General features: G+C 49.6%; 1 protein-coding gene across 1 annotated transcript in view; it reads right to left on the reverse strand.

The window, feature by feature from the left end:
- Positions 1-16,353: 16,353 nt before the first annotated feature.
- Positions 16,354-22,188, reverse strand: part of LOC144486736 (X-ray repair cross-complementing protein 5-like) — a 28,516-nt gene continuing 22,681 nt past the window's right edge. Inside the window, exons 7-9 of the mRNA XM_078204765.1 lie at positions 20,096-20,225; positions 19,620-19,720; positions 16,354-16,583 (exon numbers count right to left, since the gene is read on the reverse strand). Of these exons, the coding sequence (XP_078060891.1) occupies positions 16,354-16,583; positions 19,620-19,720; positions 20,096-20,225 (461 nt within the window). The remainder of the gene's footprint in view (positions 16,584-19,619; positions 19,721-20,095; positions 20,226-22,188) is intronic.

Genomic DNA, 22,188 nt, shown 5'->3' on the forward strand with positions numbered 1-22,188 from the left:
AGCGGGGAATATTGCTGCTCTGATACAGTGGCTGCAGCTGGTCACATGTTGATAGCTCTAACCATCATCACTCTCAAGACTTCCTCTTCAGAAAGTCTCTACAGGACAAGGAACGGAATCCTCCTGCAGACGGAGCCGCTGATATGGATTCACCAGACATTTCACTCACATGAATTTATGGCAATAACTTCTTTGATTTTGTAAGAGGAAGTGGGGAAGTTAACTTCTGAACCTGAATGATACTCTGGAATGTACGGAATGATGGCGTATTGGAGTATTTGCTCTGGATTGGCTCATGACCATCTGCACTGGCCTGTGCTGCAGTGATGTCATTGGTTGCAATTATACAGGGCCTCGGTGAGGCCACACCTAGAGTATTGTGCGCAGTTTTGGTCTCCTTTTCTGAGGAAGGATGTTCTTGCTCTCCAGGGAGTGCAGCAAAAGTTTACCAGGCTGATTCCGGGATAGCGGGACTGATGTGTGAGGAGAGATTGACTAGGTTAGGATTGTTTTCGCTGGAGTTCAGACGAATGAGGGGGGATCTCATAGAGACTTATAAAATTCTAACAGGACTCGACAGGGTAGATGCAGGGAGGATGTTCCCGATGGTGGGGGGAGTCCAGAACCAGGGGTCACAGTCTGAGGATTCTGGGTAGACCGTTTAGGACGGAGGTGAGGAGACATTTCCTCACCAAAAGAGTGGTGAGCCTGTGGAATTCATTACCACAGGAAGTAGTTGATCGCAAAACATTGAATGTATCCAAGAGGCGGCTGGATATAGCACTTGGGGTGAATGGGATCAAAGGTTATGGGGAGAAAGCAGCATTGGGCTATTGAGTTGGATGATCAGCCATGATCGTGATGAATGGCAGAGCAGGTTCGAAGGGCCGAATGACCTCCTGACCTATTTCTAGATCTATGTTGATTTATCCATCTCGTTGCTCATCAGCAAGTTCCACATCTGCTCGTCTCAAAACTCACATTGCATTCTTGACCATCTTTACCGTCATCCTGACAAGACGGAAGCTTGGATTTCAGAGTCATAGGCTGGAATTCTCCAGACCTTCACGCCGGCGGGATTCTCCGGTCCTGCTGACAGCGCACCCCCTGCCCGTGGGATTGCCGCCGGTCTGGGGTGACGTCGATGGGAATTCCCATTGACAGCGGCAGGACCACGGAATCCCGCTGCTCGCAAGCAACACGCCACCTCCTGCAGGCGGGAAGCATGCGGCTGGGAGGCCAAACAATCCTGCCCATAGAGCCAAACAGCACAGAAAAGGCCCTTCCGTCCATCGAGTCTGCACTGACAATTACTACCACTAAAGTTGCGCGAATCGCATTTTCCAGCATGTGTCCCATATCCTTGAATGTTCTGATATTTCAAGTGCTCATCCAAATATTTTTTAAAGGTTGTAAGGTTTCCGGTCTCCACTACCTTCCCAGGCAGCGCATCCCAGATTCCCATCACCCTCTGAGTGAGAAAAAGTTTTCGCAAATCCCCTCTGAATCTTCTGCACCTCACCCTAAAACTGTGCCCCCTTGTGACTGACCCCTCAACCAAGGGGAACATCTGCTCCCTATTCACCCTGTCCACACCCCTCATAATCGTAGACACCTCAATCATGTCCCCCCTCAGCCTTCTCTGCTCCAGAGAAAACAATCCAAGCCTATCCAGTCTCTCCTTATCGCTCAAACGCTCTGTCCCAGGCAGCATCCTGGTGAATCTCCTCTGTACCCCCTCGAGTGCTATCACATCCTTCCTATAGTGAGGTGACCAGAACTGCACACAGTGCTCCAGCTGTGGCCTCACCAACGCTCTGTACAGCTCCAACATCACCTCCTCGCTCTTATACTCTATACCACGATTGATAAAAGCAAAAGTACCATATTCAGCAATTATTCACACACACATGTTTTCACAAGTGAAAAAGCAGTGATCGATGTGTGTATTTATGTGGCTTCCTTTCAGTTCTGTGGGGCGAGGGTGGGTCGGGAGGGACACAAAGTTGTGCCCTGACTGTAAGTGCGGTGGAGGCAGGTTCAACTGAGGCATTCGGGGGGGCATTGAACAAACAAAGAACAAAGAACAATACAGCACAGGAACAGGCCCTTCGGCCCTCCAAGCCCACGCCGCTCCCTGGTCCAAACTAGACCATTCTTTTGTATCCCTCCATTCCCACTCCATTCATGTGGCTACCTAGATAAGTCTTAAACATTCCCAGTGTGCCCGCCTCCACCACCTTGCCTGGCAGCGCATTCCAGGCCCCCACCACCCTCTGTGTAAAATATGTCCTTCTGATATCCATGTTAAACCTCCCCCCCGTCACCTTGAACCTATGACCCCTCGTGAACGTCACCACTGACCTGGGAAAAAGCTTCCCACCGTTCACCCTATCTATGCCTTTCATAATTTTATACACCTCTATTAGGTCTCCACTCATCCTCCGTCTTTCCAGTGAGAACAACCCCAGTTTACCCAATCTCTCCTCATAACTAAGCCCCTCCATACCAGGCAACATCCTGGTAAACCTCTTCTGCACTCTCTCTAAAGCCTCCACGTCCTTCTGGTAGTGTGGCGACTAGAACTGGACGCAGTATTCCAAATGCAGCCGAACCAACGTTCTATACATCAGACCCCAACTTTTATACTCTATGCCCCGTCCTATAAAGGCAAGCATGCCATATGCCTTCTTCACCACTTTCTCCACCTGTGACGTCACCCTCAAGGATCTGTGGACTTGCAAACCCAGGTCCCTCTGCGTATCTACACCCTTTATGGTTCTGCCATTTATCGTATAGCTCCCCCCTACATTAGCTCTACCAAAATGCATCACTTTCACTTTATCTGGATTGAATTCCATCTGCCATTTTTTGCCCAAATTTCCAGCCTATCTCTATCCATCTGTAGCCTCTGACAATGTTCCTCACTATCTGCAAGACCAGCCAATTTTGTGTCGTCCGCAAACTTGCTGATCACCCCAGTTACACCTTCTTCCAGATCGTTTATATAAATCACAAACAGCAGAGGTCCCAATACAGAGCCCTGCGGAACACCACTAGTCACAGGCTCCAGCTGGAAAAAGACCCTTCCACTACCACCCTCTGTCTTCTGTGACCAAGCCAGTTCTCCACCCATCTAGCCACCTCCCCCTTTATCCCATGAAATCCAACCTTTTGCACAAACCTCCAACCTTTTGCACCAACCATGGATGATTATTTGAATAGAAACATTGTGTAAGGGTACGGGGAAAAGCCAGGGAAATGGCACAAAGTCATGAAGCAGACATGGTGGGCCAAATGGTCTCCTTCTGTGCTGTGATTGTGAACGTCACTCCGACTTCCCGCTCCCATCAATGGACTTTTGTCCAGAGTGGAAAATTCTGCTCAGATGTGGGCGTAACCGTACCCACACAGTGAATGGCCAATCAGGTGAGGTAGCTAGCTGCTGATCGGGGAGATATTTAGTACCACATGCGAGAGCCTTGAGGAGAGGAAGAGAGAAAAACGGGCTGGAGGGGAGGTGCTTCACTGCAACATATCACCATGGATGAAGCCTTCATGCTCCGCTTCAATGGAGCTGTTAACAGAGTCTTGGAGCAAAGTCAAACGACACTTTGAATCATCATTAATCAGCTGGAGGTCTCTCTATTCTCCTTTATGGTCTATTAATTACTGCAGAAAATTACACAAATGCACTTTGATCCTTCCTTCCCTTTCTGCTTCTGGATCTCAATGTTTTACAATCGCTTCATCAAAGGCCATGCTGTTTCAAAGAAACCTGGGCGTTCTCAGTGGCCCGTTCTCTCAGACTCCTGTTCCCAGTGTTCACCCTGCGGGCCTGTTCGATGAGGTTTGACCCCCATTAACCCCGACAGGAATGAAGATTGTGGGAGGGTAATCACCGCCTGCCCCCGCACTAACTCACCCGCAATACCACTCTTCCTTAAGGAGCAGGGCTACTTATCTCCTGGAGGACCCAATTCCCTTCCTATCCACCATCCTCAGGGAAACACGGGCTGGCGATGTGGGGGGTGGGGAGAGGCAATGGGGGGAGGGGACGGTGGGGGGAGGGGGGACAGGGCTGGACCCAGACAGATTTTCCTTCTCTCAGTCAGGAACAGTAGTCTTGTTAGAATCATAGAATCCTACAGTGCAGAAGGAGCCATTCAGCCCATCGAATCTGCACCGACCACAATCCTAACGACGCCCTATCCCCATAACCCCCATTTATTTACCCAGCTAATCCACCTGACACTAGGGGGAAATTTAGCATGGCCAATCCACCGAACCCGCACATCTTTGGACTGTGGGAGGAAACCGGAGCACCCGGAGGAAACCCACGCAGACACGGGGAGAACGTGCAAACTCCACACAGGCAGTGACCCAAGCCGGGAATCGAACCCGGGTCCCTGGCGCTGTGTAGCAGCAGTGTTAACCACTGTGTCACCGTGCCACCTGCTGCTGATGTTGGCTGACTCCTGCAGAGCTGAAGGATTGGGCCTGGATCCCCTGGACTGTGTCAGCCGTGTCTCAGAGACTAAAACAATCGTCACAGGGCTGTGGAGAGAGAATAGAGCCAATGATTCGAGTCAGGAGAGGGTCATCCAGACACGAAACATTGGCTCTATCCTCTCTCCACAGATGCTGTCAGACCTGTTGAGATCTTCCAGCATTTTCTGTTTTTGTTTCAGATTCCAGCATCCGCAGTATATTGCGTTTGCCACAGGGCTCTGGTGGTCTAATCCAAGAAGAGAGTCTTGGTGCTGCCTTTTGGATGAAACATTAAACCGAGGCCCCGTTCGCCCTCAGATAATCGCTAAAGATCCCTTTTCAAGGAGGAACAGTCGAGCTGTCCTCATGTCTGGTTAATAGTTATCCCTCAATAAACATCTCTAAAACAGATGAACAAGTCACTGATGGTGGGAGCTTGCTGTGTACAAATTGGCTGCTGTGATTCCTACTTCACAACTCTTCGAAAGAGAATTGGATAATTATCTGAAGAGAAATAATTTTGCAGGACTACAGGGTCAAGGGGGAGGGGAAGGGGAGTAGAGAGTTTGCTCTTGCATATTTGACACCTCGACAATGATTGAGAGCTTCAAGTTTTTAGGTGTCCAGATCACCAACAACCTGTCCTGGTCCCTTCACACCGACGCTATAGTTAAGAAAGCCCACCAACGCCTCTACTTTCTCAGAAGACTAGGGAAATTTGGCATGTCCACTATTCATCAACTTCTATAGATGCACCATAGAAAGCACTCTTTCTGGTTGTATCACAGCTTGGTATGGCTCCTACTCTGTCCAAGACCGCAAGAAACTACAAATGGTCGTGAATGAAGCCTAGTCCATCACTCAAACCAGCCTCTCATCCACTGACTCTGTCTACACTTCTGGCTGCCTCGGAAATGCAGCCAGCATAATCAAGGACCCCACACACCCAGGACATTCTCTCTTCCACCTTCTTCCATCGGGAAAAAGATACAAACCAACTCAAGAACAGCTTCTTCCCTGCTGCCATCAGACTTTTGAATGGACCTACCTTATATTAAGTTAATCTTTCTCTACACCCCAGCTATGACTGTAACACTACATTCTGCACTCTCTCCTTTCCTTCTCTATGTACGGTATGCTTTGTCTGTATAGCACGAAGTGTAGACTGAGTCAGCAGGAAGTGTAGACAGAGTCAGCGGGAAGTGTAGACAGAGTCAATGGATGGGAGGCTGGTTTGCGTGATGGACTGGGCTACGTTCGTGATCTTTTGGAGTTTCTTGTGGTCTTGGGCAGAGCAGGAGCCATACCAAGTTGTGATACAACCAGAAAGAATGCTTTCTATGGTGTATCTGTAAAAGTTGGTGAGAGTCGTAATCAAGCGGCACTTACTCAGCAGGAACCTGCTCAGTGACGCCCAGTTTGGGTTCCACTCAGTTCCTGACCTTATTACAGCCTTGGTTCAAACATGGACAAAAGAGCTGAATTCCAGAGGGTGAGGTGAGAGTTATTGCCCTTGGCATCAAGGGTGCACTTGACTGAGTGTGGCATCAAGGAGCCCCCGCAAAACTGGAATCAATGGGAATCAGGAGGGAATTCTACGTTGGTTAGAGTCATAGCTGGCACAAAGGAAAATGGTGGTGGTGATTGAAGAGCAATCATTTCAATCCAGGGACATCTCTGCAGGAGTCCCTCAAGGTAGTGTCCTCGGCCCAACAATCTTCAGCTGCTTCATCAATGACCTTCCCTCCATCATAAGGTCAGAAGTGGGGATGTTCGCCGATGATTGCACAATGTTCAGCACCATTCACAACTCCTCAGATACTGAAGCAGTCCATGTTCAAATGCAGCAAGATCTGGACAATATCCAGGCTTGGACTGACAAGTGGCAAGTAATATTCATAGAATCATAGAATCCCTACAGTGCAGAAGGAGGGATTTCGGCCCATCGAATCTGCACCGACTCTTACCCATGCCCTATCCCCTCAATCCTATCCTGGTAATCACACGTATTTTACCCCCTTAATCCCCCTAACCTATCTTTGGATGCTAAGAAGCAATTTAGCAAGACCAGTCCACCTAACTGGCATATCGTTGGACTGTGGGTTGAAACCGGAGCACCCAGAGGAAACCCACGCAGACACAGGGAGAACGTGCAAACTCCACACAGACAATGACCTAAGGCCAGAATTGAACCCGGGTCCCTGGCGCTTTGAGGCAGCAGTGCTAACCACTGTGCCACCGCGTTGCCCAAGAGCCAGACAATGACCATCTCCAACAAGAGAGGATCTAACCATCGCCACTTGACAGGTCCAAGACTAAGCCAGTTTCTGATCCATCTCACCAAGTTTCCCTGAATTCCATGTGCTTCAACCTTCTCAATCAGTCTCTCATGTGGGACCTTGTCAAAGGCTTTGCTAAAATCCATATAAACTACATCAACTGCACTTCCCTCATCCACACACTCGATCACATTTTTAAATAATTCTATCAAAGGTGGGAGGCTCTTTGCCAGAAACTGGCTGAAGGAGAGAGTGGTAAACAGGACAGGCCACCACTGATGTTGTTGAGGTTGGATTCAGATGAAGAGCTTCAAAATTTATTCTATGGAGGCAACGTGTTCCAGTCACTCAGGGGATGAAATTCTCCCAACAGCCTCCACCACCGCCCCCCCCCCGCCCCCCCCGCCACAGGAATCGTAGCGGGCGGGACATGGACCATGCAAAGATCTATTGACCTCGGGCAGGGTTTTCCAGCCTTGGGGAGAGCACGGCCAGAAAATCCCACTCAGGGAGTGCAAGTCACTGCACTTTTACATACATTTTGTCAGCGAGATCTATGGTAGAAGCTGCAAAGTTCTAACATGAGGGAAAGGTGGGCTGTCTAATGAGGTTAGGCTGGTATCTGCCGGAGTTTAAAAGAATAAAAGGTGACTTGATCAGAACATTTATGATCCTGAGGGGTATTGACAGGGTGGATGTGGAGAGGATGTTTCCTCTTCTGGGAGAATCTAGAATGAGGGGTCACTGTTTAAAAATAAGGGGTCGCTCATTTAAGACAGAGATGAAGTGAATTATTCTCTTCTCAGGGAGTGCTCTCTTCTTCAAAAGGCAGTGGAAGCAGAGTCTTTCAATGTTTTTAAGGCAGAGCTGGATAGATTCTTGATTAATAAGGGGGTGAAAGGTTATCGGGGGTCGGCAGGAATGTGAGTTTGAGGTTAAAATCAGATCCGTCAGGGTCTTATTGAATGGTGGAGCAGGCTCGAGGCATCTTTTGTTATGATCCCAATTGGTGTTACTACTGAACAGGGAGATCCCAGAATGGAAGCCCAGCTCAATAGACCCTAACTCTCACTTTTGTTTTAGAATATGTAGTAATAACGAATCTCAGGACAACTTTGAAAATTTGATAATAATGCAATATTTCTTCACTCCCCTCTTATTTTCACAAATGTACTCAGATTTCAAGAATAGCACAGGTCACACAACATAACTCATACTACAATGCTCTCAATAACCACACAGTCCCTGTAACTCAAGAGGCTAACTGTGGTCAGACAACACCCCTCTCTGAATCCCAGTGGCAGATGCCACTCAATCGATCTTCCATCTATTTCGCCTCAAATTCCCCCTCCTCAGATGATTGTCACATGAATGATTCTGAATTCCACTCTCAAAACAAATGCTTTAAAATCTTCTTTCAACCAATTATTTCCATCAGGTGTTTTCATCAAGGATCCACCTCCAGGTTTTCCAATTATCCTTTCAAACAAGGCTTTCTCTCAGCTGTTTTAGCAAGGACCCACATCCAGGTTTTCCAACTCTCCTTTCAGTATTCCTTTGTTTTTAATTGCAACATGCATCCAAACCTCTACACAAAAACTCCCGGGTACTGAGTCCCCAACAGAATACTATTGTTTCAAAAGGCTGGAAGTAAGGCTACCAAGCTTATGATTGCTTCAGATGTCTGGCTTTTCCCTCACTGACTTCACACAGGTCTGCACTTCCAGCTTTTCAGGGGCCAGTATCTTGTTCCAATGGCATTCCTCTTTCATCCTTTCACTTCAGTCTTCCGGGAAACTTGGGAGTTTCCAGAATTAACCGCCCTTGAGCTTCTTGGGAGCTTGCTTTCATGCCTATTACTCCAATGTACAGCTTTCCAGTTTCTAGCAGAGCTGGGAGTTGTCCCCTCTCTAGCATCCTATCTCCAACTACCTGGATTCAGTGAATCATTAAGACGCAAAAGGTTTTCTCCCGAAAAGTGCCCCTTTAGCTGCTAAGCAACATCTCATTCTTTCCACCAGCTTGTGTTTACTTTCCTCATCGTAAACTCACTCAGCACAACGCAGAAAACAGTTTCCCCCACATATACAAACAGCTTTGTTTAACATGAATCTAACCTGGGTTGTGCCCTTTCCGGGACAAACACTAAATTAATCCGACCTAAATCTGTACCATGTTTCTAATATTTAACAAAAAATGTATAGATCACTTAAACTACCTCTGTTTCCTGACACTTCTCCTGTTTCTAATTGCTACGTGCCAAAAAAATGCCTAACCAGGTATCTCTCCCACTCTTACCGCCTGCCGCTGGCATGTTTGGAAGGATTTGCAGGTTGATGGTTAACCTGTTTGACCACGTTTAGAATGTGTCGTCCTTGGCCGTCAAGTCCTGGATTGGGATTACGAACATGGACCTTCTGGCTCAGGGGCAGGGACACTAACCCACCGCGCCACAAGTAAACAGGGTTCGTTTAATATCTTCTCCACCCAAAATCAAAAGCATATTGGAATTCGAGTGAGACTCACCAAGGACTTCCTGGGGGAGAGTGAGTTTGGGGTGGGGGGGAGGGGGGGGGTGTGATCAGAGTTTGAACAGTGTGGGTTTAGAGTGGGATAAGGCATCCTGAGCTGGAAAACGAGTTTCATTTTATTTGTGGCAATGTTAGGCCATTAATCATTCATCTGATCTCAGACATTTCAGTCCAGTAAAGAACAAGAGGTGGCAATGATAACCTTTTGAAAGAAAGCAAAGTTAAAATAAGGAGCCTCTCTGAACTAATACATCCGACCAAAATTATTCATCTATTCTTTTCTAAAACAAAGTCCTGGAACAAAGTTTGCTGATGAAATCAGCAGCAGTTTGAGAAGCTGGGAGGAATGACTGTACAACTCCGTCAGAGATTGTGAAGTAACAATCCTGTCACAAGAAATGTGATGTTTCATTAATTTGACTTCATTATGAGGACAGGCACAGTTAGATCTGCCGTGTTCATTATGCACTGGGTTTATTATTCACGTACAGTCTCCCACTCTCTGCCCAAAGCAATAATCCCACCAACGTGAGTGCTTATAGGTAATCCAACCATGAAAGGCATCACAACTGAGTGTTCGAGACAACGGCCACAGCTTCAAGGCACAACTAAATGCCTCCTTCTCAGCACAAAGTACTCTTCCGCGCAGGAAGTGAGGGATTTGCTGTGGTTTCGACAAGAAGCTGTCAGCTCAGAGTCACTCCAGCAGCACTGTCTTACTCTCTCTCAAAGCTGTCCCTGTCCCCAGTTTCGTTTCATCCTCCGCATCATTCGGTGTCTTAACAAAAAACTTTTCCTGTTTCTTGCAGATGTTAAGGAACACAGGCTTCAACAACTCATCAACACCACTGCCCATCCTCGGCTCTCCGCCAGTCCCAAATCCCTCAAACTCCATCTCTTCTAGCGCCAGCCCTTGCCGTGTGTTCACCATATCCTCCGACCCTCCCCTCTCTGAGGCTGAGCGTGCTGTTCTCAGCAAAGCACTCAGCTTTGTACCCTTACGTCCCCACCTCAATGAATTCCGGGCTCAACATGATGTGAACTCTTCTTCTGCCACCTTCGACTCCGTGCCCACTTCTTTGGGCAAGAGTCCTCCCCCTGTTCCACAGATCCTTTCATGTGCCTCCAACATTCTGCCTCCAATTGGACACCCCCACCGAGACAATTACCTGCCCTCAATCTTTTCACTGGGAACAGTCAACAGGACATTGGTCATCTTAATTTTTCTGCCTCCCCCTCACCCATTCCAACCTCTCTCCTTCTGAACTTTCCGCTCTTCACTCCCTCAGGTCCAACCCCGACTTTGTCATCAAACCTGTCGACAAAGGGGCGCTGTTGCCGTCTGGTGTACTGACCGCTACCTCGCAGAGGCTGAGTGCCAGCTCTCAGGTACTCTCAGATGTCACAAGTAGGCTTACATTAACACTGCAATGAAGTTAGTGTGAAAATCCCCTGGTCGCCACACTCCGGCGCCTGTTCGGGTACACTGAGGGAGAATTTAGCACGGGCAATGCACCTAACCAGCACGTTTTTTGGACTGTGGGAGGAAACTGGAACACCCGGAGGAAACCCACGCAGACACGGGGAGAACATGCAAACTCCACACAGACAGTGACCCAAGCTGGGAATCGAATCGAGGTCCCTGGCGCGGTGAGGCAATAGTGCTAACCACTGTGCCACCATGCCGCCTGTGGTGAACCATAGATGGTTACCACTATGGGTACTGAACCATAGATGGTTAGCACTATGGGTACTTGTACATATGTTACTGTTGTCACTGTTGGGGTTAGGGTTGGGGTGTTCTACCTGTTGGTATTGTTCTGTGGTACACTCCGGTTGGCTCCGCCTACCTGTAGGAGTATAAAGGTCACTGCACTGCCTGGTGACCCTTTAGTCTGGGATTGTATTGTTATATAGTATGCTCCATTCTTGTTACTAATAAAAGCCTTTATTTCCCGGGTACGATCCAGCCTCCCGAGTGATTTAATCGCACATCACCGCCCTAATCAGGACCACATCAACCATTCAACCCCTCCAATTCTCCAAGTTGCTGCACTTTCCCACGCGTGTTGTAGTCTGGAGCTATGGTCAGTGATGGTCGAGGCTCCAACATTCTTTCCATCACATGTCTGACCAGGAATCTTTCCCACTCTCACCGCCTGACATTGGCTTGTGTTTGGAAGGATTTTACAGGCTGATTCTCAACCTGTTTGGCCGCGTTATGAACTTCCTTGGGCATCAAGTCCTGGGGTGGGACTCGAACCCAGAGCTCCTGGCTCAGAGGCAGGGACAATAACCCACTGCGTCACAAGATCGCCAAATCACAGCGATCAATCTCTTATCAATTTGTCTCCAACAGCCTCAGACATGAGGTGAGGAAAACCCCCAGCGAGGGTAATCCTTGGGAACCAGAGATCGAAAAAACACCTGTTTCTTCCATACACTACACACACCAGACATCAAATCCAAAATTATTCATAGAGTATTCAAAAATATTATTTTCTGAAATCAATCCAATTTTGATTTGAATTAATTAATGCTCACCGCTCTCACCACCTCAAGAAGGTGGGGCGCTGCTCTATAAATCAACCAATCATCTCCTTGGAATATTGAGCTAAATTTGTGTCAAACTCCCTGGGCCAGGTTGGAAGGCAAGGTGCTGTTAAAATGGGGAGGGTAGTCAGGGGCTGGAGAATGGGGTGCTCGATTCTTTCTGACCATTTTACCAGCGGCAGAGAATGGAGTAGAAAGACCTCCTCCATCCAGAGGCTAATTAAACCACATACAGAGCCAATCAATCGTCTCTTCCCACATCTCACTGTGGGGGGCGGTGGGGGTCTGCCACCCTGTGGGGAGACCACTCAGTACCAATAGGCTCAGGCAGGTATGTAATCTCCTACCGAAAGAGGAAACGCTGGAAAATCTCAGCAGGTCCGGCAGCATCTGTAAGGAGAGAAAAGAGCTGATGTTTCGAGTCCAGACGACCCTTCGTCATGTGTGGTCTCCTATTTTGTCACTCTTTACTCAATGGGAGGGGGGCTCCCGGGAGCATTATCCAATTCCGTGACTAAAGATACAGCCTGCTGACACCATTCCCCCACCCCAGCCCAAGCATTGGAGCCTCTGTGACTGCCCCTGCCACCAATAGATTCCTCTCATCCACCTTCTGTGCCATCCTCTTCTTCCAGGTGCAGTCCCAGCAGTGGCCAGCACAGCCGATGAAGAAATCATAGAATCCCTACAGTGCAGAAGGAGGCCATTCGGCCCATCGTGTCTGCACCGACCACAATCCCACCGAGGCCCTATCTCCGTAACCCTACATATTTACCTTGCTAATCCCCCTTTAGCAAGGTAATTTAGCATGGCCAAGCGACCTAACCCGCACATCTTTGGAGTGTGGGAGAAAATTGGAGCATCTGGAGGAAACCCACGCAGACAAGGGGAGAATGTGCAGACTCCACACAGACAGTGACCCAAGCCGGGAATCGAACCCAAGTCTCTGTGAGGCAGAAGTGCTAACCACTGTGTCACCGTGGCGCCCATACGAGAGTGTCTTGAATGATGATTTAGGCAAAATAAAAGGCCTGCAAGTGAAGGTCTACGTGGACCCAGAGGTGGACCCAGGGTCTGACTCGTACCATGTGCTTTACAAGAGAATGTAGATACTGAATTGCAGTGATTGGAAGGACTGAGCATTATCCAGCCAGTTCAGTTCACGGAATGAGCAACACCTACAGTCTCCGTATTGAAACCGGAGAAGACTGTCCACACTTATGGTGATTACAAGTTAACAGCTCATTGTGCTGCCAAGTTGGATAAATATCCAATCCCAAAGATTGAAGACCTGTATGCAAAGGTGGCTGGAGGTCAGTCTTATACAAAGCTGGATATGAGTCATGGATATCAGCAACTCGAATTAGATGATGCTTCCCGAGGTTCTGTCACGGTAAACACACACGTGTTCCAGTACACACGCCTGCCTTTTGGTGTGCCTTCAGCATGTGCGATTTTCCACAGGACAATGGAGAGTCTGCTGCAGGGGCTGTCACGAGTTGTGTGGACCTTGATGATGTTCTCATAACTGGATCGACAGAAGCCGAGCATTTAGCAAACTTAGAGGAGGCGCGAGAGAGATTTCAAGAGGCTGGAATCCACCTCAAGAAGGAGAAATGTACTTTTCAAGTCACTGAGGTCGCCTATCTGGGGTATTGTGTAGATGTCCAAGGATTACACCTCATGGAAGACAAGGTCAGAGCCACAAAGGAGGCACCTGCCCCCAGAAACACATCCGAGCTCGAGTCACTCTTAGGAATGGTGAATTACTGTGGGCATTTTTACTGAATTTGTTGACATTATTTTGCCCCCTTGTATATTCCGCTGAAGAAACACCAGCGTTGGTTTTGGAAGATTCCCCAGGAAGAAGCTTTCAACAGAGTAAAGCAATTGCTGCATTCTTCAATCCGACTAGAGAGGGGGCTATACTGGACCTAGTTCTGGGAAATGAGCCCGGTCAGGTCGTCAAAGTTTCGGTAGGGGAACATGTGGCAAATAGTGACCACAACTCTGTTAGCTTTAGGATAGTAATGGACAAGGATGAGTGCTGTCCTACGGGCAGGGAGCTAAATTGGGGGAAGGCTAACTATAACCGGATTAGGCAGGAATTGGTGGATGTTGATTGGGAGAGGATGTTCGAGGGTAAGTCCGCGTCTGGCATGTGGGAGTCTTTTAAGGAACTATTGATAAGGCTGCAGGATAGGCATGTGCCTGTAAAAAGGAAAGATAGGAAAGGTAGGATTCGAGAGCCGTGGATAACCAGGGAAATTGAGGATCTGATTAAAATGAAAAGGGAGGCGTACGTTAAGTCCAGGCAACTGAAAACAGATGGAGCTCTGGAGGAATACAGAGAGAGTAGGAAAGAACTCAAACGGGGAGTTAGAAGGGCAAAAAGAGGTCACGAGATGTTCTTGGCAGGCAGGATTAAGGAGAATCCTAAGGCATTCTATTCATACGTTAGGAACAAAAGAGTTGTCAGGGAGAAAATCGGACCTCTCAGGGACAAAGGAGGGGAATTATGCTTAGAACCCAAGGGAATAGGGGAGATCCTAAATGAATACTTTGCATCAGTATTCACGAAGGAGAGGGGCGTGTTAACCGGGAGTGTCTCGGAGGGAGGTGTTGACCCGTTAGAGAAAATCTCCATTACAAGAGAGGAAGTGTTAGGTTTTTTAGGGAACATTAAAACTGACAAAGCCCCAGGGCCTGATGGCATCTATCCTCGACTGCTCAGGGAGACGAGAGATGAAATTGCTGGGCCTCTGATGGAAATCTTTGTCGCTTCTTTGGACACGGGTGAGGTCCCTGAGGATTGGAGGATAGCGAATGGGGTCCCGTTGTTTAAGAAGGGTAGCAGGGATAACCCAGGAAATTATAGGCCGGTGAGCTTGACGTCCGTGGTAGGGAAGTTGTTGGAGAGGATTCTTAGAGACAGGATGTATGTGCATTTAGAACGGAACAATCTCATTAGTGACAGACAGCATGGTTTTGTAAGAGGGAGGTCGTGCCTTACAAATTTGGTGGAGTGTTTTGAGGAAGTGACAAAAACGGTTGATGAAGGAAGGGCCGTGGATGTCATCTATATGGATTTCAGTAAGGCATTTGACAAAGTCCCACATGGCAGGTTGGTTCAGAAGGTTCAGGCTCATGGGATACAAGGAGAAGTGGCTAGATGGGTGGAGAATTGGCTTGGCCATAGGAGACAGAGGGTAGTGGTCGAAGGGTCTTTTTCCGGCTGGAGGTCTGTGACCAGTTGTGTTCCGCAGGGCTCTGTACTGGGACCTCTGCTATTTGTGATATATATAAATGATTTGGAAGAAGGTGTAACTGGTGTAATCAGCAAGTTTGCGGATGACACGAAGATGGCTGGACTTGCAGATAGCGAAGAGCATTGTCGGGCAATACAGCAGGATATAGATAAGCTGGAAAATTGGGCGGAGAGGTGGCAGATGGAGTTTAAATGCGAAGTGATGCATTTTGGAACAAATAATGTAGGGAGGAGTTATACAATAAATGGCAGAGTCATCAGGAGTATAGAAACACAAAGGGACCTAGGTGTGCAAGTCCACAAATCCTTGAAGGTGGCAACACAGGTGGAGAAGGTGGTGAAGAAGGCATATGGTATGCTTGCCTTTATAGGATGGGGTATAGAGTATAAAAGCTGGAGTCTGATGATGCAGCTGTATAGAACGCTGGTTAGGCCACATTTGGAGTACTGCGTCCAGTTTTGGTCACCGCACTACCAGAAGGACGTGGAGGCGTTAGAGAGAGTGCAGAGAAGGTTTACCAGGATGTTGCCTGGTATGGAGGGTCTTAGCTATGAGGAGAGATTGAGTAAACTGGGGTTGTTCTCCCTGGAAAGACGGAGAATGAGGGGAGATTTAATAGAGGTGTACAAGATTATGAAGGGGATAGATAGGGTGAACGGTGGGAAGCTTTTTCCCAGATCAGAAGTGACGTTCACGAGGGGTCACGGGCTCAAGGTGAGAGGAGCGAAGTATAACTCAGATATTAGAGGGATGTTTTTTACACAGAGGGTGGTGGGGGCCTGGAATGCGCTGCCAAGTAGGGTGGTGGAGGCAGGCACGCTGACATCGTTTAAGACTTACCTGGATAGTCACATGAGCAGCCTGGGAATGGAGGGATACAAACGATTGGTCTAGTTGGACCAAGGAGCGGCACAGGCTTGGAGGGCCGAAGGGCCTGTTTCCTGTGCTGTACTGTTCTTTGTTCTTTGATAAACTGCGGTGTTGAGTTAATAGTGCTTGCTTTGTTTAACTCTAAAATACAATAAAGTTTGTTTTTATTTGAAAAAGTTGAAATCTAGTGACGTAGTTCTGTCAGGTAATTATGGTCAGTTAATTCTCTATAAATGTTCCTAACAGGGTTGTAAGAAATTACAGCGGCCACTACACTTCACTGACTGTAGTGTTTTACAATGTCCTGAGGAAAGGCGCTGAAGAAATGCAATTCTTTGTTTCTTTTGGCGACCAGCTGGTTCAGTTCTGAGAGAATTGAGCAGAGATTTCCGTGTCCGTGTGGCTCACTTGTATCCCACGCGGAGCATTTACTGACACAACATTTAATTTGCTCCCCTTGCCGCAGTACTCACTGAGCTTCCTCTTCTGTTGGCTCTTTGCACCTGGGTTATAGCCCGGGGGATAAACCAGCTCCAGGAACTCCTCTGCCAGCTGTCCGATTCTCCTGTCCATAACATAATTCTTTGGCACTGTGTGGGGAAAAGACGATTTCCCCTATTACGCTCCTCTATCAAAGTCATTTATTCGCACCTCTCCAGCTTCCTCTCCCCCCCCTACCCCCAGCATCCCCCCCTCTCCCCCATTTCCCCTCCCGCGGCTTTCCCTCTCCAGCCCACCTTCTCCACCTCTCTACCTTTCCTCCTCCCCCACAGCACCCCATCGGCTCCCCATCTCCCCCCGGTTCCCTCTCTCTCCCCCAGCTCCCCCTCTCTGCCCCCCAGCTCCCCCTCTCTGCCCCCCAGCTCCCCCTCTCTGCCCCCCAGCACAGATTCACAGATTCCTACAATGCAGAAGAGTCCCATCGGCCCACCAAATCTGCACTGATGCATGAAAGGCCCTGACCTGCCCACCTAATCCCACTTGCCAGCACTTGGCCCATAGCCTTGAATGTTATGACGTGCCAAGTGCTCATCCAGGTACTTTTTAAAGGATGTGAGGCGTCCCGCCTCCACCACCCCCCCAGGCAGCGCATTCCAGACCCTCACCACCCTCTGGGTAAAAACCTTTTTCCTCAAATCCCTCTTAAACCTCCCACCCCTCACTTTTAACTTGTGTCCCCTCGTAACTGACCCTTCAACTAAGGGGAACAGCTGCTCCCTATCCACCCTGTCCATGTCCTTCATAATCTTGAACACCTCAATCAGGGCACCCCTCAGTCTTCTCCGCTCCAGAGAAAACAACGCAAGCTTATCCAACCTTTCTTCATAACTTAAATGTTCCGTCCCAGGCAGCATCCTGGTGAATCTCCTCTGCACCCCCTCCAGTGCAATCACGTCCTTCCTATAAGGTGGCGACCAGAACTGCACACAGTGCTCCAGCTGTGGCCTCACCAAAGTTCTATACAACTCCATCATGACCTCTCTGCTTTGTGATCTATACCCCGATTGATAAAGGCGAGTGTGCCATATGCCTTTTTCACCACCCTATTAACCTGCCTTTCCACCTTCAGAGATCTATGGACAAACACGCCAAGGTCCCTTTGTTCTTCGGAACTTCCCAGTGTCAGACCTTTCACAGTATACTTCCACCCTCTCCCCACCCCCACTCCCCATCTCCACCCCCACCTCTCCACCCCAATTCTCCCTCCCCCCAGCTCCCCCTCTCCAACTCTAGGTCACCCCCTCTCCCCCCCCTCCCCCCACCCCCAGCTCCCCCTCTCTCCCCCCCCCCAGGTCCCCCTCTTCCCCCCCCAGCTCCCCCTCTTCCCCCCCCCAGCTCCCTCTCTTCCCCCCCCCAGCTCCCCCTCTCCCCCCCCCAGCTCTCCCCGCCCCAGCTCCCCCTCTCTCCCCCGCCAAGCTCCCCCTCTACCCCCCCCAGCTCCCCCTCTCCTCTCCCCCCCAAGCTAACCCTCTCATCCCCAGCACCCCCTCTCTCTTCCCCAGCACCCCCTCTCTCTTCCCCAGCACCCCCTCTCTCCTCCCCAGCACCCCCTCTCTCTCTTCCCCAGCATCCCCTCTCTCTTCCCCAGCACCCCCTCTCTCTTCCCCAGCACCCCCTCTCTCTCTTCCCCAGCACCCCCTCTCTCTTCCCCAGCACCCCCTCTCTCTTCCCCAGCACCCCCTCTCTCTTCCCCAGCACCCCCTCTCTCTTCCCCAGCACCCCCTCTCTCTTCCCCAGCACCCCCTCTCTCTTCCCCAGCACCCCCTCTCTCTTCCCCAGCACCCCCTCTCTCTTCCCCAGCACCCCCACTCTCTTCCCCAGCATCCCCTCTCTCTTCCCCAGCACCCCCTCTCTCTTCCCTAGCACCCCCTCTCTCTTCCCCAGCACCCCCTCTCTCTTCCCCAGCACCCCCTCTCTCTTCCCCAGCACCCCCTCTCTCTCGCCCCCAGCATCCCCTCTCTCTTCCCCAGCACCCCCTCTCTCTCGCCCCCACTCCCCTCAGCTGCCCTTCTCCAACACGGTAAGAAGTTTAACAACACCAGGTTAAAGTCCAACAAGTTGATTTGGTAGCAAATGCCACTCGCTTTCGGAGCGCTGCCCCTTCGTCAGCTGGAGCTCAACACCCCCAGCTCCCCCTCCCCGCCAGCTCCCCCTTTCCCTGCCAGCTCCCCCTCTCCCCCCAGCTCCCCCTCTCTCCCCCCTGTCTGCTCCTCCCCCCAGCTCTGCCCCCACCTCCCCTGAGCTCTGCACCGCCCCCCCCCCCCACCCCGAGCTCCCTCTTATTAACAGTGGAGGAATAATACAGCAGCTGGTCTTTTTCCTTCAGCAAGTTTATTCTACATACAGCTCAGTACAGATACAAGCTCCTCTGATTCCCCCACAGTATCTGTTCCTGCTGTGTCCATTTATACTCTTTCAGAGGTTGAGTCAATAACCATCGCCTGCCTTCAATAAGGCAATTACTGTAATTGCCACAATATGCATTTGCTGATACACTGACTCTCCTCTCCGCATCCCCCAGCTCCCCCACCCTAACCCCCCCCACTTTGCCATATTTCTCCCCTCTTCATGCCCCCAGCAACCCCTCTCTGCCCCCCAGGGAGCATTACAACTGGATTCAACAATTACCCAATATTCATACCCGCCCCGGGGCCCTGAATCCAATGGGAAATATTCCCGATATACTGCTCTGTTACAGACTACGTGTGAAAGCTGGGCTTTTTTCGTCTTTACAATCACTATCTTATCATAATCACTATCATTCCTTATCATCATCAAGGACCCCACGCACCTCGGACATTCTCTCTTCCACCTTCTTCTGTCGGGAAAAGGTCTGAGGTCACGTACCAACCGACTCAAGAACAGCTTCTTCCCTGCTGCTGTCAGACTTTTGAATGGACCGACCTCGCATTAAGTTGATCTTTCTCTCCACCCTAGCTATGACTGTAACACTACATTCTGCACTCTCTCCTTTCCTTCTCTATGAACGGTATGCTTTGTCTGTATAGTGCGCAAGAAACAATACTTTTCACTGTATGTTAATACATGTGACAATAATAAATCAAATCAAATTAATTCCTTTTGCTGCTGGGCAGTGGGTACGAGCTGTACAGCAGGATACTCACGTGTCAAATCTTCAACTTCTTCCGGTTCCTTCAAATCGAGGGCCAGTGCCTCCAGATTACGGAAATGCCGCTGAATAACCGGATTCTCAAAGCTCTCAGGCCTAATCCAGAGGGATAGAAATGGTCACCATTTTATTTTAAGGAGAATTTGCAGAAATTTCCTGTTCATCTGCACTGGGGAAATCATAGAAATCCTACAGTGCAGGAGGAGGCCATTCAGCCCATCGAGTCTGCACCGACAACAATCCCACCCCAGGTCCTATCCCCGTAACCCAATGTATTTACCCCGCTAGTCCCTCTAATCTACACATCTGGGTCACTGAGGGGCAATTTAGCACGGCCAATCCCGCACACCTTTCAGACTGTGGGAGGAACCCGGAGGAAACCCATGCAGACACGGGGAGAACGTGCAGACTCTCCGCACAGACAGTGATCCCCTAAAGGCGCAGAAAGTATCGCTGGAACCTCCGACTGACCTGTATTTAAACCGGAGCTTCTGCACCACTGATTTCATCTTCTTGATCTGATCCTCGCTGGCCACTCGCTTCTCTGTAAAGCCGATCTTCCTGACATCGTCGGCGTAAGGCAAATAAAGCAGGTGGAATCCTGATGGGAAAACAATACTTTTTGTTTTGTTTGTACCAGGAATCGGTGAGCATTTCACACGCCCACTCTGCCCGACTCAGGAGTTGCGTTTGATGGGATGACCTGGGATGAACATTCGCGTTTTTGCAGAAATCAGGTCAAAGCTACGACTAGTAAAGTTTTAAAGTTTAAAGTTTCAAAGTTTATTTTATTAGTGTCACAAGTAGGTTTACATTAACACTGCAATGAAGTTACTGTGAAAATCCCCTAGTCGCCACACTCCTGTTCGGGTACACTGAGGGAGAATTTAGCACGGCCAATCCACCCTAACCCGCACGTCTTTCAGACTGTGGGAGGAAACCGGAGCACCCGGAGGAAACCCACGCAGACACGGGGAGAAGGTGCAAACTCCGCACAGAGAGTGACCCAAGCTGGGAATTGACCCAGGTCCCTGGGTGCGTGTGTGAGTGGGGATTGCAGCTCTGTGGGGTGTTTGGATTCTTTGCGTACTTCAATGCTTTTCAGACGTGACAGAAAACTGCGGTCCCCACATCCCTCGGAGGTGGATGTTAACGACCCTGTTTTGAAGAGCAGCAGGGGAGTTTTCCTTGGTGTCTCGGCCAGTATTCATCCCTCAATCAACATCGCTTAAAAAACTCTGCCTATCGTCAGGTTACTGTTCCCAGGGAGGAAACCACAAGTGAAGACCCACGTCTAAAATCACTGCACTGCCAATGTAATGCAGGACTACAGCGATGGTAAATGATTCATTGAATGACACTGCATAGAAGCCATTCAGCCCATCATGGCTATACTGGCTCTTTGAAAGAGCTTATCCAATGCGTCTCAAGAGCCTTCTCTTTCCCCCAGCCCTGCAATTTTTTCCCCTTTATAGATTGGATCAATTTCCTCTCAGCAGTTATGATGTAATCTTCAATTTTCATCCACCCACTGTAACATGTATCCGCTGTAACTCTGAACTATAGAAATCTGAAGTTAGTTCATCTGAGTCCAAGCCCAGGCTGTGGTGCTATCTTTCTCTTACGTTGATCTTTCCCTACACCCTCGCTGTGACTGTAACACTACGTTCTGCACTCTCTCCTTTCCTTCTCTATGAACGGTATGTTTTGTCTGCATAGCGCGCAAGAAACAATACTTTTTACTGTATACTAATAAACGTGACAATAATAAATCAAATCAAATATCTGGTTTCAGTTCCTCTCTGCATTGGAGCTGCACACAATCAGCCAGGCTCCACTGTGTGTATATATGTGTGTGTACGTGCGGTGTGCGCGTACGTGTGGTGCGCGCGTGTACGTGTGGTGCGCTTGCACATGTGGTGTGCGCGCGCACGTGTGGTGTGCGCACACGTGTGGTGCGCGCGTACGTGTGGTGTGCGCACATGTGTGGTGTGCGCTTGTACGTGTGGTGTGCGCTTGTACGTGTGGTGCGCGCTTGTACGTGTGGTGCACGCTTGTACGTGTGGTGTGCGCGCGTACGTGTGGTGTGTGCACATACGTGTGGTGCGCGCGTACGTGTGGTGCGCGTGTATGTGTGGTGCGTGCGCGTACGTGTGGTCGTGCGTGTACGTGTGGTGCGTGCATGTACGTGTGGTGCGTGCATGTACGTGTGGTGCGTGCATACGTATGGTGCGCGCATACGTGTGGTGTGTGCGTATACGTGTGGTGCGTGTGTACGTGTGGTGTGTGCGTGTATGTGTGGTGCGCGTGTACATGTGCTGTGTGCGTGTACGTGTGGTGTGTGTGTGTACGTGTGGTGCACGCGTACGTGTGGTGTGTGCGTGTACGTGTGGTGTGTGCGTGTACATGTGGTGTGTGTATACGTGTGGTGCACGCGTACGTGTGGTGTGCGCGTATGTGGTGCGCGCTTGTACGTGTGGTGCGTGCTTGTACGTGTGGTGTGCGCACGTATGTATGGTGCGCGCGCGTACATGTGGTGTGCGCGCGTACGTGTGGTGTGCGCG

Source organism: Mustelus asterias, unplaced genomic scaffold (assembly GCF_964213995.1).
Source record: "Mustelus asterias unplaced genomic scaffold, sMusAst1.hap1.1 HAP1_SCAFFOLD_440, whole genome shotgun sequence".
NCBI lineage: Eukaryota > Metazoa > Chordata > Chondrichthyes > Carcharhiniformes > Triakidae > Mustelus > Mustelus asterias.